At 49.1% G+C, this 17,585-nt stretch overlaps 1 protein-coding gene across 1 annotated transcript in view; it reads left to right on the top strand.

Moving 5' to 3' along the window:
- NCKIPSD (NCK interacting protein with SH3 domain) overlaps positions 1 to 17,585 on the top strand; it is a 104,347-nt gene that overhangs the window by 38,060 nt on the left and 48,702 nt on the right. Inside the window, exons 3-5 of the mRNA XM_075321492.1 lie at positions 1 to 202; positions 277 to 364; positions 1,654 to 2,228. Of these exons, the coding sequence (XP_075177607.1) occupies positions 1 to 202; positions 277 to 364; positions 1,654 to 2,228 (865 nt within the window). The remainder of the gene's footprint in view (positions 203 to 276; positions 365 to 1,653; positions 2,229 to 17,585) is intronic.

Below are 17,585 nucleotides of genomic sequence, written 5' to 3'. Positions count from 1 at the left end.
AAAACTTCTCCATCATAGGAAGGAAACACAATCCCGAAAAACCCACTCTCCGTCCAGCCAGTCAAACACCATGCCTACCTCTTCCAGTGATTACCACTTAGATCCTGGGAGACAGCCCAACGGCATGTGCAGGACCGGATTGGATCGGCACATGAGCTTACCCAGCTCCGAGATTCAGTCTGAGGATGACGGGCAGTATCAGGTACGAGTGATGATGTGTGTTTTATACCAATACTAGAAGATTAGATGTTACTGTCATTTCTGTTGTTTTTTTAGATTCCACCTCAGCCCCGACGTGCTGCCCCTATTACACCTCCCCCACCTGAAAAACGAAAAAATGCCCCGATATCACAGACTGCAAAAAGTGAGTAATCTGATGATTTCCTCTAGTCATCAGCAAGAAGCAGAACATGAATGTCCTGTGTGCAAAACTTTTCAGGATGCCAAAATAATTCCCCACAGATGTTTAGACTAAATAAGTCACCTTTTAAAGGGAACCTATCGGGTCCGATATGCACCCAAAACCACGAGCCGTACTGGGTGCATATTGCTAATCCCTGCCTAACCGTCCCTGTATACACTAGCATAGATGAAGAGATCTTTAGAAAAAGTATTTCTAAAGATCCTTTATGATATGCTAATGAGTGCAGGGACTAGTTGCAAGGGCGTTACTTCCCCCGACTAGTCTGCCCTCTTTGCATATTGGCACACCCACAGGGGCGTGCTAACATGCTATTCAGTGCCCAGTGTCATCGGCATGGACGTGCGTACCTGTCCGTTGTTCGCGCCTCCCACGCCGGGTGTGTATGATCAGAAGTCTTGGCAATTACTAGATCTCTCTGAAGCCAGGGCGCAGACACCCGGCTTCATAGTTCGCATGACCGGAAGTGCCGGGACTTTGTGATCATGCGTACTGAGCTTAAACCCGGCATCTGAGGTGGTGACAGTGGACACAGGTATGCTTGTCACCGCCGATGACGCTGGGCATTGAATAACATGTTAGCAGGCTCCTGTGGGCATGCTAACATGTAAAGAGGGTGAACTTTTTCTAAAGTTCTCTTTATCTATGCTACTAGATGCTGGGACGGTTAGGCAGGGGTTAGCAATATGCACCCAGAACTGCTCGTGGTTGTGGGTGCATATTGCACCTGACAGGTTCCTTTTAATGATTAGACAAACATGGCGGCCTTATTCCAAAATATGATCCACCCATCAGAGCCACCCGTTTACATATATCTGGTATTGCAACTCGGTTCCATTTAAAGAAAAGTTGAGTTGCAGTATCGCGCCTTAAAGCAAGACACAAGATGATGGAGATATATGAATGACGGCTGGGACCCCGCAGATTGCTAAAACTAGGGTCCTGTGTTCCCTATACAAAAGAGCAGTAATGCACATAAATAAGACTGGCCTCTCACTGTTTCGGGGGGGGTGAGGATCACACATGCACAATATTCCCATGGAAGTAAATGCATACCCACTACTGAACGCTCACCACCTGTTTTTGGGGTCCGCATGGTCAATCTTCCACCAATCATACATATATCACCTATTCTTTACATCGATGCAAAATGTTGTTTGTGGGCTAGCCTCTTTATTCCTGTATAGTAAATTACCCACATTTATTCAGTTTTAATTATTTTATTTTTTTAGATGGTGTGGATAAAACTTCAAGATCCATATTAAACATGTCCACGACTAGCATGTCGTCTCTCGAGACCTTGTGCACTACTTCCACAGACTCCTGCCACCTCACCGCAGCCTCCAGTCCCAGTCACACTCCTCCACCGGTCCCCAGCAGAAGTGCACACACCACAGTGTCCCAAAGTCTGGATACCTGCACCTCAGTCCCCGGAGCGCTGGACTCCCACAGTAAACGAACAGCTCCCGCCCCTCCCGACAAGGGAGGCACTGCCGATATTGACCGAAACCAACCAACCAAGAGATCTGCCCCAGCCCCTCCCTGCATGGAGGCCTTCAACACCGTCAACCAGGAGAGCAAAGGAAGATCACCGGCAAAGTCCTGGGCACCGGACACCGAGAACTCTACTGTAGCTGTTCCCAAAACTATTGGTGCCGAGTTAATTGAGCTTGTTAGAAAGAACACAAACCTCAGCTACGAACTCTCCCGGGTGGCTATAGGTGTCATCGTCGGCCACATTCAGACATCTGTTGCGTCTACAGGTCCCGTGATGGAGCAGATTCTCATCTCTCTAGTAGAAAGCAAGGTAACATGTTAACCTGTAAAGATGCCGTCATGATAACTTTCTTTTTCGCTCCTAATTGGGAGACCCAGACAGTGGGTGTATAGCTACTGCCTCTGGAGGCCGCACAAAGAACTACACTTAAAAGTGTAAGGCCCCTCCCCTTCTGGCTATACACCCTCCCGTAGGAGTACGGATTCCTCAGTTTTAGCTTTGTGCGCAAGGAGGTCAGACACGCACGCATAGCTCCATTTTCTTTTTCGCTCCTAATTGGGAGACCCAGACAATTGGGTGTATAGCTATTGCCTCCGGAGGCCACACAAAGTATTACACTTAAAAGTGTAAGGCCCCTCCCCTTCTGGCTATACACCCCCAGTGGGATCACTGGCTCACCAGTTTTGTGCTTTGTGCGAAGGAGGCAACACATCCACGCATAGCTCCACTGTTTAGTCAGCAGCAGCTGCTGACTATGTCGGATGGAAGAAAAGAGGGCCCATACAGGGCTCCCAGCATGCTCCCTTCTCACCCCACTTTATGTCGGCGGTGTTTGTAAGGTTGAGGTACCCATTGCGGGTACGGCGGCTGGAGCCCACATGCTGCTTCCTTCCCCATCCCTTTTTACAGGGCTCTGGGTGAAGTGGGATTCTATCGGTCTCCAGGCACTGAGACCGTGCTCCATCCACAGCCCCTGGTATCTGCTGGACATGGAGCGGAGTATCTTCAGGGACATGGCCCTGCTACATGGAGGTACTCTGTGTCCCTGTGGGGACCGCGCAGACACACGGCAGCACTGCTGGGTGTGTTAGTGCGCCAGGGACAGCGGCGCTGTCCGCACTAGTGCCATCGCACACCACAGCGTTGCTGGGTGTGTTAGTGTATTGGGTGACTACTGCGCTAACCGCCGCTGCCATTTTTATTTAAGGCGCCGCTGGGATTTGTGGTGCGCCGGGGACTTCCGCGCCGGCCAGCACTGATATGCCGGCCGCGATTATTAACTCGAGTCCCCGGCTTCTGGGCCTAGTCTCCCTTCGTTACCGCCCACAGGCCTGACAGTCAGGGTAGGGGCGTGACGCTGCATAGCACAGCAGCGCTGAGAGCTGGAGTATGTTTAGCATACTCCACCCCTCTCACTGTGTGCACTGTGAAACCGGATTCCCGCACTTTCTCAGGCACGCCCACGGCTTCCTTCTCTACAAGGACGCCGGCAGCCATTAGTGTCAGTTTCTGTACGATACAGAGACAAGTGTGGAAGACCCTGGCATTCTGATAGTCACACAATCGCTGCAACAGGCGTTAAGCAGCACCTGTGGTGCTAACCCCACTAGTGCAGAAGTGCACTTATAGATATGCTTGTACTATATACATTGCACTGTTTGGTCGCACGTTGTATATACCCTCCTGGATTGTGCGGAGGAGTTATCAGCATATTCTCTGTGTAAAACAAAGGTGCAGAACCACATGTTTTTCTATGCAGCCGGTACAGCATGTACGGCTATACGGCCGGCAGGTTACATAGACCCCATTGTATCCAACTCAGCCGGAGTCTCTGCTAATGGCCAGAGGATGAGGACGGTGTCTGCAGTATTTACTGACAGATTTTCTGAGACTATGGCTATGATACTAGAAGCCTAGCAGTCCGGACATGTCTCTCACAACATGGGCACTGTTGAATCATTGATCCATGGCCCCCCTCAGTGTGAACAACTAACAGCTCCGGGAATGTCACACGCATCCCAGAGTCACGGCTCTGCACAGACGTCAGTCCCAGACAGCCTAAGCGGGCTCACTATGAGCGGCCCTCGGTTTCATCAGGGTCCTAGCAGAAGGACTCTCTGTGTAATGAGGCGGAAGTAGCGGCTCAGGATTCTGATCCTGAGACCGCTCTCAATCTGGATACACCTAATGGTGACGCCATAGTGAATTATCTTATAGCGTCCATCAATAGAATGTTGGTTATTTCTCACCCAGCTCCTCCAGTGGAGGAGTCAGCTTCACGTATTTTTCTGGACCACTCTGCCTTCAGAGAGGCAGTCCAGGAACACCACACTTATCCAGATATGCGCTTCTCCAAACGGCTTAGGATACACGTTATCCCTGCCCCCTGACGTGGTCAAGGACTGGACCCAGTGTCCCAAGCGGCATCCTCCAATCTCCAGGCTTGTAGCTAGATCCATAGTTGCAGTGGGAGATGGAGCTGCACTTAAAGATGCCACTGACAGGCAGATGGATCTCTGGTCTAAATCCATCTATGAGACTGTCGGCGCACCGTTGGCTCCAGCATTCTCACCCTTGGGGCACTCCAAGCTATTTCAGCTTGTCTTACACAGATTGACACGGTTACACGTACATCTGTGCCGCAGGTGGCATCCTTAACCTCTCAAATGTCTGCATTTGTTTCTTACGCGATTCAGGTTGCCCTAGACTCTGCGAACCGTACGGCAGTAGCCTCCGCTGCTCCGTGTTTTTAAGCAGAGCCTGGTCTGCTCGTTAAGTGAATGGAAGGCAGATTCTGCTTCCAAAAAAGGTTGCTTAACCAGTTGCCTTTTTCTGCTGACCGACTGTTTGGTGAGCGTTTGGATGTAACCATTAAACAGTCCAGGGGTAAGGATTCATCCTTTCCTCAGCCCGGACACAACAAACCCCAACAGAGCAGGAGGCAGTCGTGGTTTCGGTCTTTTCGAGGCTCGGGCAGGTCCCATTTTTCCTCGTCCAATGTGGACTCAAAAGGATCAGAGGAGCTCAGATTCTTGGCGGGCTCAGTCACGCCCAAAAAAGAGACAGTCTGAAAACCCGCTTCCAAGGCGGCTTCCTCATGACTTGCGGCCTCCTCTCTCCGCATCCTCGGTCGGTAGCAGGCTCACCCGCCTTGGCGATATTTAGCTGCCATAGGTCAATGACCGTTGGGTGTGAGACATTCTGTCTCACGGGTACAGGATAGAGCTCACTTCTCGTCCTCCAACTCGATTCTTCAGAACTTCTCCACCTCCCGGCCGAGCCGCTGCTCTTCTGCAAACAGGGTGCACTCTATAGGCAGAAAGAGTGATGACCCCCGTTCCTCTTCAGGAACAAGGTCACGGTTTTTACCCCAAATTATTTGCGGTGCCTATAAGAACGGGCCGTTCCGTCCCGTTCTGGATCTAAAACTGCTCAGCAAGCTCGTGGACACCAGGCGGTTCCGGATGGAATCCCTCCGCCATGTCATCGCCTCAATGTCCCAAGGAGATTTCCTAGCATCATTAGGCATCAAGGATGCTTATCCACACGTGCCGATTGATCCAGAGCACTAGCGTTTCTACGCTTCGTTATAGGAGACGAACACCTTCTGTTCGTAGCTCTACCTTCCGGCTAGCGACAGTCCCACTGGTCTTCGCCAAGGTCAGGGCAGCAGTAGTCACAGTCCTGCACTCTCAGGGTCACTCTGTGATCCCATATTTAGACGATCTACTTGTCAAGGCACTCTCTTAGGAAACATGCCGACACTGCCCGAACGTTGCGCTGGAGACTCTCTAGAGTTTTGGGTGGATCATCAACTTTTTGAAGTCAGATCCGACCCCGACCCTATCGCTAACATATCTAGGCATGGAGTTTCATACTCTCTCAGCGATAGTGAAGCTTCCGCTAGACAAACAGCATTCACTACGGGCTGCAATCTCTTCTTTAAGAACCAGTCGCACACATTGAGACGCCTCATGCACTTCCTACGTAAGATGGTAGCAATGGAGGCAGTTCTTTTCGCGCAGTTTCATCTGCGTCCACTACAATGTGACATTCTCCGCCAATGGGACGGGGAGTCGACCTCCCTCAACAGAGTCGTCTTTCTTTCTCAGGCGGCCAAGGAATCTCTACGGTGGTGGCTTCTTCCCACCTCATGGTCAAAAAGAAGGTCCTTCCTATCCCCATCCTGGGCGATAGTTACGACAGACGCGAGTCTATCAGGGTGGGGAGCAGTTTTTCTCCACCACAGCGCTCAGGGTACGTGGACTCAGCAAGAGTCCACCCTTCAGATCAATGTTCTTGAACACAGAGCAGTGTATCTTGCCCTACAAACCTTCCAACAGCAGCTGGACAGCAAGCAAATCCGACTTCAGTCGGACAACTCCACAGCGGTGGCATACATCAACCACCAAGGAAGAACGCGCAACCGGCAAGCCTTCCAGGAAGTCCGGCAGGTTCTGATGTGGGTGGAAGACACGGCATCCACCATATCCACAGTTCACATCCCAGGCGTGGAAAACTAGGAAGCTGACTTCCTAAGTCGCCGGGGTGTGGCCGAAAGGGTATGGTCTCTTCACCCGGACGGGTTTCAGGAGATCTGGCGCCGCTGACAGAGGCCGGACGTCGATCTAATGGCGTCACGGCACAACATCAATGTGCCAGCTTCATGGCACGGTTTCACAATCATCGAGCTCTGGCGGCAGACGCCTTAGTTCAGCATTGGTCGCAGTTCCAGCTACCTTATGTGCCACCTCTGGCATTGTTGCCCAGAGTGCTGCGCTAGATCAGGACCGACTGCGGCCGCGCCATCCTCGTCGCTACAGATTGGCCGAAGATGTTGTGGTTCCCGGTTCTGTGGTGCCTCACGGTAGGCTAACCGGGGGCACTACCAGACCAATCAGACTGGCTGTCTCAAGTGCCATTCTTCCATTTGAATTCTACGGCCCTCAACCTGATGGTGTGGCATTGAGTCCTGGAACCTAGTGTCGTCAGGATTACCTCAGGACGTGGTTGCCACCATGAGACAGGCTAGCATACCAACGTCCGCCAAGATTGACCACAGGACGTGGAAGATATTCTTATCTCGGTGCTCGGCGCAGGGTGTTTCTCCCTGGCCGGTTGCATCGTCTATGTTTCCTTCCTTCCTGCAATCTAGGTTGGAAAAAGGGTTGTCGCTCAGTTCCCTTTAGGGACAAGTCTCAGCGCTATCTGTATTTTTTCAGAAACGACTTCCTCAGGTACGCACGTTCCTACGGGGAGTTTGTCGTCTCAGCACTCCGTACAAGCGGCCGTTAGAGCCCTGGGATCTGAACAAGGTTCTAATTGCTCTCCAGATGCCGCCTTTCGAGCCTTTGAAAGAGGTCTCCCTTCCCGCTTTTCTCGGGAAGTGGCCTTCTAGTAACGGTCTCGTCTCTTAGGAGAGTTTCCGAGCTAGCAACGCTCTCATACAAATCTCCCTTCCTGGTCCTTCACCAGGACAGGGTAGTTCTGCGTCCGATTCCGGAATTTCTCCCTAAGGTGGTATCCCACTTTCATATCAATCAGGATATCACCTCACCTTCTTTGTGTCCTCGTCCAGTCCATCAATTTCAGAACTTCTGGTTCTCTCAAGGCTGAAGGCCCATTCTACCAGAGCCGTGGGTGCATCCTGGGCATTACCGCACCAGGCTACGGCTCAGCAGGTGTGTCAGGCACCTACCTGATTGAGTCTGCATACTTTTACCAAGCATTTTCAGGTGCATACCTACGCTTCGGCAGACGCCAGCCTAGGTAGATAAGTCCTTCAGGCGGCGATTGCCCACCTGTAGGAAAGGGCTGTTTGACGGCCCTATCACGAGGTATTCTTTTACCCACCCAGGGACTGCTTTTGGACGTCCCAATTGTCTGGGTCTCCCAATTAGGAGCGAAAAAGAAGAAGGGAATTTTGTTCACTTACCGTAAATTCCTTTTCTTCTAGCTCCAATTGGGAGACCCAGCACCCGCCCTGTTTTCTCGGGGTTTTTCTGTTTTTTCGGGTACACATGTTGTTCATGTGGTATGGTTCAGTTCTCCGATGTTTCCTCGGATTGAATTGGTCTTTAAACCAGTTATTGGCTTTCCTCCTTCTTGCTTTGGCACTAAAACTGGTGAGCCAGTGATCCCACTGGGGGTGTATAGCCAGAAGGGGAGGGGCCTTACACTTTTAAGTGTAATACTTTGTGTGGCCTCCGGAGGCAATAGCTATACACCCAATTGTCTGGGTCTCCCAATTGGAGCTAGAAGAAAAGGAATTTACGGTAAGTGAACAAAATTCCCTTCGTTTTTAGTCAGCAGCAGCTGCTGACTATGTCGGATGGAAGAAAAGAGGACACATACAGTGTCCCCAGCATGCTCCCTTCTCACCCCACTTATGTCGGAGGTGTTTGTAAGGTTGAGGTACCCATTGCGGGTACGGCGGCAGGAGCCCACATGCTGATTCCTTCCCCATCCCTTTTTACAGGGCTCTGGGTGAAGTGGGATTTACCGGTCTCCAGGCACTGAGACCGGGCTCCATCTACAGCCCCTGGAGAAGATGCTGGATGGAGCGGAGTACGTCAGGGACATGGCCCTGCTTCCTTAAGGTACTCTGTGTCCCCGTGCATTTGGCGCTCACACCGCAGCATGCTGGGTGTTGTAGTGCGCCGGGGGACGTCAGCGCTGCGGCGCCTGTGCCATGGCCTCATTCAGCTTAGCTGAAGCAGGCACACTTATGGGATCGGCCGCGCCGGCCGCTGGGGCTGCGGCACGGCTGGCACTTGTAGTGCGCCGGGGACTTCAGCGCGGCCTGCGCTTTTACGGCGGCCGCGCTGATAACTACAGTCCCCGGCTTTTTGCGGCCTGTTTCCGTTCGTTCCCGCCCCCGGACCTGCCAGTCAGGAGAGGGGCGGGACGCTGCCCACGTCTAGGACTCGGTCGCGCCGGCCGCTGGAATAGCGGCGCGGCTGGCACTTGTAGTGCGCCGGGGACTTCAGCGCGGCCCGCGCTTTTACGGCGGCCGCGCTGATAACTCGAGTCCCCGGCTTTTGCGGCCTGCTTTCGTTCGTTCCCGCCCCCAGACCTGCCAGTCAGGAGAGGGGCGGGACGCTGGCCAGTGCATCAGCGCTGAGGGCTGGAGTCGTTTTTACATACTCCAGCCCTCACAATCGGCACAGAGGGGACACTGTTCCCGCACTTTTGTTTGGGAACTCCCACGGACCGCCCCTCTCCACACAAGCCGGCAGCCATTCTTGCCAGACACGCTGCGCTGCAGAGGGGAGCCGGGGAGACCCAGACAAGGCATTCTGCAGCCTCTACCCGCTGTTCAGCGGGCGGTAAGCAGCCCTCAGGGCTCACCCCCTCTTGTGCTCGTAGTATTCTTAGTATTTTGTTGCTACAAATACTTTGTACTGCATAGCGCTGGTCGCCCTTTTGGCTATAGACTCTCTCACATGCAGAGAGCCAGCAGCATGTCGCCCGTAAAACGCAAGGGTGCCAAAGCACAGACATTATATGCTTCCTGCACCGCATGTGGGACTTTTCTACCGGCAGGCTCCACGGACCCCCATTGTGTGCAGTGCTCGGCCCCTGCGGCGCTTGCACAGTCGGGACCTCTGCTGGACGTGTCCCAGGGTGTACCACCTGTGAATGCTGTCCAGGTGACAGGAACTGAGTTTGCAGCTTTTGCTGACAGAATGTCTCTCACTATGTCACAAATTCTTGACACATTGCGAGCTAGGCCTGTACTTCAGACCTCGGACACTGTGCAATCATTGCCCCCTGGTCCCCCTCAGCTCCTAGCTCCGGGACGGGCATCTACACCTCAGGGTGAAGACTCTGACTCGGACGATGGCCCCGGGCAGCCTAAGCGGGCTCGTTATGACGGGCCTTCACATTCATCTCAATGGTCTGGATCCCAGCGGGATGAATCTATGGGTGATGAGGCGGACGTAACTGATCAGGATTCTGATCCTGGGACCGCTCTCAATCTAGATACACCAGATGGTGACGCCATAGTTAATGATCTTATATTTAACATCAATAAGATGTTGAATATTTCCCCACCAGCTCCTCCTGTAGAGGAGTCAGCTTCGCAGCACGAGAGAATCCATTTCAGATACCCTAAGCGTACATTAAGCACTTTTCTGGACCACGCTGACTTCAGAGACGCAATCCAGAAACCCCACGCTTATCCTGAAAGGCGTTTTCCTAAACGACTTAAAGATACACGCTACCCTTTTCCCTCTGAAGTGGTCAAGGGTTGGACCCAGTGTCCAAAAGTGGATCCTCCAATTTCCAGGCTTGCAGCTAGATCCTTGGTTGCTGTTGAAGATGGAGCGGCACTTAAAGATGCCACTGACAGGCAGATGGAGCTCTGGCTGAAATCCATCTATGAAGCGATTGGAGCGTCATTAGCGCCTTCTTTTGCGGCCGTATGGGCACTCCAAGCTATCACGGCCGGGCTTGCGCGAGTCGACTCAGTCACACGTGCATTTGCCCCGCAGGTAGCACCATTGACCTCGCAAATGGCGGCATTCGCGTCGTACGCGATTAATGCTGTTCTGGACGCTACAAGCCGCACGGCAGTGGCGTCAGCCAACTCAGTTGTTTTGCGTAGGGCTCTGTGGTTGAGACATTGGAAAGCAGATTCTCATTCCAAGAAGTGCTTAACCAATTTGCCTTTTTCTCGTGACCGATTGTTTGGAGAGCGTTTGGATGAAATCATCAAACACTCCAAGGGTAAGGACTCTTCCTTACCGCAACACAGACAAAACAAGCCCCAACAGAGGAGGGGTCAGTCTGGTTATCGGTCCTTTCGAGGACAGGGCAGGTCCCAATTCGCCTCGTCAAAAAAGACTCAAAAGGACCAGAGACGTTCAAATCCTTGGAGGTCTCAGTCACGCCCAAAAAGACCAGCCGGAGGAACCGTTGCCAAAACGACGTCCTCCTGACTTGCGGTCTCCGATACCCACGCCCGCGGTCGGTGGGAGGCTGTCCCACTTTGGCGACATTTGGCTAGCAAGCGTCAAAGACCGTTGGGTGAGAGATATTCTATCTCACGGGTACAGGATAGAGTTCAGTTCTCGTCCGCCAACTCGTTTCTTCCGAACTTCTCCACCACCAGACCGAGCCGATGCTCTGTGGCAGGCGGTGGCCGCTCTAAAGGCGGAAGGAGTGGTGACCTCCGTCCCTCTTCAGGAACAGGGTCACGGTTTTTACTCCAATCTGTTTGTGGTCCCAAAAAAGGACGGATCGTATCGTCCCGTCCTGGATCTGAAGTTGCTCAACAGACACGTAAAAGTCAGGAGGTTCCGGATGGAATCCCTACGCTCCGTCATAGCCTCAATGTCTCAGGGAGATTTTCTAGCATCAATAGACATCAAAGATGCGTATCTCCACGTGCCGATTGCACCAGAGCATCAGCGTTTCCTACGTTTCGTCATACACGACGAGCACCTACAGTTCGTAGCGTTACCCTTCGGTCTGGCAACAGCCCCCCGGGTCTTCACCAAAGTCATGGCAGCAGTAGTAGCTGTTCTGCACTCGCAGGGTCACTCGGTCATCCCGTATCTAGACGACCTGCTTATAAAGGCATCCTCTCAAGAAGCATGCCAACACAGTCTGGAGGTGGCGCTAGACACTCTCCAGACTTTCGGGTGGATTATCAACTTTCCAAAGTCTCATCTAACCCCGACCCAATCTCTGACTTATCTTGGCATGGAGTTTCATACTCTATCAGCGATAGTGAGGCTTCCACTGGACAAGCAGTGCTCGCTACGGACTGGAGTGCAATCTCTCCTTCAGAGCCAGTCGCACTCACTGAGGCGCCTCATGCATTTCCTAGGAAAGATGGTAGCAGCAATGGAGGCAGTCCCGTTCGCGCAGTTTCATCTGCGCCCTCTCCAATGGGACATTCTGCGCCAATGGGATGGGAGATCGATGTCCCTCGACAGGACGGTCTCCCTCTCTCAGACTGCCAAGGACTCTCTACGTTGGTGGCTTCTCCCCAACTCATTGTCACAGGGAAAGTCGTTCCTTCCCCCGTCCTGGGCAGTGGTCACGACAGATGCGAGCCTATCAGGGTGGGGAGCGGTGTTTCTCCACCACAGGGCTCAGGGGACGTGGACTCAGGAAGAGTCCACCTTGCAGATCAATGTTCTGGAAATCAGAGCAATCTATCTTGCTCTGCGAGCCTTCCAACAATGGCTGGAAGGCAAGCAGATTCGGATTCAGTCGGACAACTCCACAGCGGTGGCGTACATCAACCACCAAGGGGGAACACGCAGTCGCCAAGCTTTTCAAGAAGTCCAGCGGATTTTGACGTGGGTGGAAAGCAGAGCGTCCACCATATCTGCAGTTCACATCCCAGGCGTGGAAAACTGGGAAGCGGACTTTCTCAGTCGCCAGGGCATGGACGCAGGAGAATGGTCCCTTCACCCGGACGTGTTTCAACAGATCTGTTGCCGCTGGGGGTCGCCGGACGTCGATCTGATGGCGTCACGGTGTCAAGGGAGGAATTTTGGGTCAAGACTGCTAATGGAGTCTTCGTTTAGGATCCAGAGACGGTGCCCCATTAATGCTGTATACCAGTGCCAATATATATCAATGTATATAAGACAAAGAACACAGACATGCTCTCTTTTCAGCCAGCATCACCAACTGACTTGGTTTTAATGAGATAGATCCAATTATACAGTAAGTAAGCCTAAATAACCTTGAAACTAACGAAGGAGTGCATTCACTCCCCAATTTCTCACATCACTCCTGCCCTCCCGTACATTCCTTTTGTGTGAACATTACTGATAAGAGTTTATAGCTTCACATCTGGCTTCATCATCTTTAGTTAACTCCTTCATGATTATACAACTTTGAATTATACTATAGGTCTGTGCAATTGCTACACAGACAGACAGATAATTTTGCATCTACATCTACATTTTGATTTAGTTATATACACAGATATTCTTATTACGTTTGAACAAACAAGCTATAGCTCAGTGCCACCTCCACAGTCCCCCCTTTAATAAAATATCTGTGAATATTATTCACCTTAAATTTAAAAATTTTCCCCATTTAGATATATTTTATTATTTGGGACTTATTTGTGACCTACTGCCCTTGGGACTTTAATTATATCTATATCTATATATGCGGGCTTTCTATGGGATTGTTGTTTAATTTAACACTACAGGCTTTAGCTCCCCCCTTAAATACTTATTTTTATTTATTAAACATAACTGTATGATTTATAGGGGCTATTAGAATTGGCGTTATTACTCTCATTAGGGCACATTATCCTGATTAAGAAAAATTGAATCTAAACCTTATTTAAAAATTAGCACATAATTAAAAAACAAAAAAAACAAAAGGACATTTGGAAATTGTCCATGGTTCTTCTTTCCGGATATGAAACAAAAAGGAGGATGCTTAGTCAGTGCTAGTCCACTTAGGGCCACTTTGTGAACCTGGATAATCTGCTCTTGATAAAAAAAAAACAACAAAACATGATGAGGGTTCATGTATACAGTTTGTGGCGCAGACTTGGAAAAACCTTCTGGGATAATGGGTTGAATAGCGGCCGCTTTCTGCTTCGGTTGTGTCGCGTCCATTGGTTTTTGAGATGTGACGTCAACTCGCGTGTCACTGCCAGTGCTCAGCAGACTAGACCGGGGAGACATCAGCCTGATGGGATAGGCTCTTCTAAAACTTTTCCTGAAATGAGAGAATCCATATCTAGCATTTTGTATTAAGGAAAATCACTGAAATTAGTAGGAAACAAAAACATTTGTAAATGGTTAGATTACATTAACCAAACCACATTTTTTGGGTCTATGAAATGGCTGAATTAAGTATTTTCGACTACTCAATTCGTACCCTCAACAGTCCCCCCTTGACTTACTTCTGCCATTTCCAAATACTAAGGGTACTGTGTTCCCTTAGGAAAAGAGGAAGAAAGATCTGTTGGGAAATCCTGCCTGACTGAACGTTGAGGCATGGGTGGAGAGGGGAATGGGATTTCTTCACCGGTTTGAGACCAAGGACCCCTAGGCGAGTCCTCACCCTTTGTAGTTGGACTTTCCCATGTCTCAAGGTTCTCTAAGTCCTCTCTTCTAACTGTTTCGGCAATGATGGTTTGGGACTGTACAGGTTTTTTGTAAAGGATAAATATGAGCAGGACGCTTAGTGCAGCTCCGGTGGATCGACCCTTCTGCAATGCTGTCCTGCCGTTGAGCTTTATCGAATTTTCTGTATCCTTTTAGGATTAATCAGTCTCCTGACCGAAAACCATATACTACTAACTCTGATTTAGGATCTGGAATTAGAAAATACACTTGTTTATTTCTCTAATTAGTCAATCATATAAAAATTATACGTGGTTTGCGCTAGACCAAAGAACAACATTTTACATTGGAACCGGTTTATTACTAAAGAGAAACACAACACACACTAAAGAGAAATACAACACGCATTGATTTACAACTTATCAGTTTGTTTGTTTGTTTACATACCACTTGCATTATGTGGATTTTCAGCAATGACGTCGTTTTCTGCACTGGAATGCCTCTGACCAGACCTGGAAAGAAATCTACACAACACGCACAGACTTGCATACAACGTGCTCATGATAAACATCTATAATCAGTTTGCAGTCTCTAAGAATGGGTAGAGCAGGTGCAGGGTGTTTCTACGGACTCTTTACAGTTTTCTTCATTGTTTCAAAATCGTGTTTTACAAGACCGGGTGAGTTTATCTTCCTGGGTACTGAACCCTGGCGTCACCAAAGCGCACACTGATATCTAACTTTCACAGATGTTAGTCCATGTTACTTGGGCCATCATTAAGAAGAGATCTCATGGCAGAGAAAGCTTACCGCCCTTCATCCACAGACCTTCCTCAGTCAGCCGGCTCCCTTCGTCGCGCTCTCCACTCCTTATTGGTTCACTTTTTCCTGTAGGGATTTAAGAACACAAGGAGCGACAGAAGTCACTGACGTGACCGGTGTCACCGAGACATGGTCTTTATGCATGGTAAAGGACTCCTCAACTCTAGGCCCGTTCACTGCTTCTTGGTCAGCTTCACCTGTGCGGGAATCTCCATCCGATTCCATCAGCTCAGATCTAGACTTTCTTTTCGGCGTACCTAGCTTATTTGACAACAGGAAAGATCTACATCCTACATACATTTTGACTATCTTACCTACCTCTGCTCCACCCATCTAGAGAGGCACTTACGTCACTTCCTTCCGTACCGATAGGAGGGGAGGAAGTGGCCTAAATTTAGACTACCTCATGTTGTGCAAATTGTAGCATATCCAGTGCAGAATCAACCATCATCTTGTTCCATCTATAAAAACAAAAACTAAAAGAAATATAGATTAGATCATTCCTATAACAGACATATATTCCTACATTCATAATAATCCAATAAACATGACATAACTGTTGCAAAAGAAAGGCCAGCTTTAAAGCCTGCTTTAAAGCCTATCCAATATGTCTACTGCTGGAAAAATGCAATAGATATCTACTTCCTCCCTTTTTTATATACTACTTTGGCAAAATATATAGATCTATAACAGTAAACAATAAGATTAACCAACAAATAAATATAACTTATACTCTACTGGGAAATTTTGAAACCTTACAACAGGGTTCATAGATATTCCATATCTACAAAAAAAAAGGAAAATAATCAATATTGGCAGTTTGTATGCAAAAATAATAGAAAACAAAAACGTAACCATAAAAACAAAAAAACCTAATTTGTATATTTTAAAAATATACTTTTCCCTGCAAAATTAATTTAATTATTTAAATAGCAGCAGAATACTATTGATAATCTCCTATGAAATTTTGAACTTTAAGGATTAAACAAAATCCACTCCACCAGCCGGAAAAAGCACTTGTTAGTACATAAGACAGAAACAGCTTTGTAAATCTGCTGAAACTACCTTATTCCTTTTTTTTTTTTTTTTACTTTTCTCTACTTCCTTATTTTTTTTTTTTTTTTTCTGCTCTCTACAACTTGTGACTAGCAGCAGCTTACTGGAAACACTCCCACACATCCCTGCGCTGACTTATGCCCCCCCTGTCTCCTTCAGGATGCGCGATATTAGAACAGCTGGTGGGAAAAACAGATACAAGAAAAAAAACATGGGCAGAACTTTCACTATAGAAATATATAAAATATATTTCTGTACCGTGTCAGCCAGCAGAAACAAAAATACTACAAAAACATATATTATAGAAACCTTAAGATTGATGGAGTGGAATGGAAAACATCATTAAAGCGGGTAGCTTGGGACTGGAAATCACTGCAACAAAAGCAAGCAGTCCGGGGCTCCCCCCTGTGTCATTAGGGAAGGTTGGGGCAGACTCCTGGGTGCAGTCGGACTGTGGGCAGTATCTTGGAAAATCTCCTAAAACTAATTTAAAGGGATACTGTGATACTCTGGGAAAAGGCACACCTGGCTTCAGGTAGATCATTACTGAATCTACAGGGAACACCTTTATTGTAAATTTATGTGTTGCAAGTTTTGGTTACGGTTTTGAGGGTACCTGGCCAAACACTGAGATTTGGAGGTGTGACATTTTCTTTGATAGTGACCAAACTGACCACAACGCCAACAATCCTGTTGCTGGCTCTGCTGGTTTTGTTGATTGGGAGCTACGTATATAGGGTTTGGGCCCTGTCGGGGCATGGGCTGTGGTGGGGGCTACACCGGCGCGGTTGTATACACAAATTGATCTAGAGCCCATCTTTTTAAAGCGGCACAATACTGTTGTCCACTTTAAAAAATAGTGTCATCAGTGCCTGGGTGCATTGAGAGATGGGGCTCCATTAAGGGCCAAAAACTGTCTCCTGCTTTTACTTTGGTAAGATTATCTAAATCTTTCCGCGCAGCTGAGTATAACTGATGGACCTGTAGCATCTTCCTATAAAATCGCATAGGGTTAATGCTGGGATCTGGCAGGCGGGGGATTAATGCCGCTGACTGGATGGGGTTGAAAGGGACATATTTAAATGAGGGCTGTTCCTTGTCAGGTTTGGGGTAAGGCTCACTATGTGTCCTAAGGAAAAAAGGGGGATCCAAGGGGAGGGAATTGATAATTGGGGAGTGTGACGGCAGACTGGCCGGTGAGGGGAGAGACGGCATTGCAGGTATGGGAGGGAAAAGGGGTATGGGTGTGGAAAGGGTTAAGGGATGCTGTCTAGTGACTGCAGCATCTGTGAATATCTCCGGGACGGGGGAATAGAATGGGGATCAGGTTGTGGGGCAGCAACAAAACAACCTATCGGAGGACCCTCAGATCTGTCCTCAGACTCGGGTAACATATAGTAAAACACAACATCTCCTCGCTCATCTTCATCTTCAACCTCAATATATCTTTCTGATAGCAATGCCTGCGATATTCTGCCAAACAATTCTGCATCATTCAACAATCTCCTGTCTTTTAACTTGCCCTTTTTTGCTTTCAATGCTGTTGCCCATAGTGACGGTTGTAACCGACCTCCTTTTGGTAATTCTAACATTTTAAAAATCTCCAAGGCATGGCGTACAGCTTTCTTCCCTTCTCTCTCTGCAACTAGCTCTAACACATTCTGTGAACCTTCAGGCCTCTCAACTTTCTGTCTCCTCTGTCTGAACATTTTTGCTATCTTGGTGGTGTCTGG

The sequence above is a fragment of the Anomaloglossus baeobatrachus genome, chromosome 8 (genome assembly GCF_048569485.1).
Source record: "Anomaloglossus baeobatrachus isolate aAnoBae1 chromosome 8, aAnoBae1.hap1, whole genome shotgun sequence".
Classification (NCBI taxonomy): Eukaryota; Metazoa; Chordata; class Amphibia; order Anura; family Aromobatidae; genus Anomaloglossus; species Anomaloglossus baeobatrachus.
The sequence above is the reverse complement of the archived record's forward strand: the minus strand, read 5'-3'. Positions and strand labels throughout refer to the sequence as shown.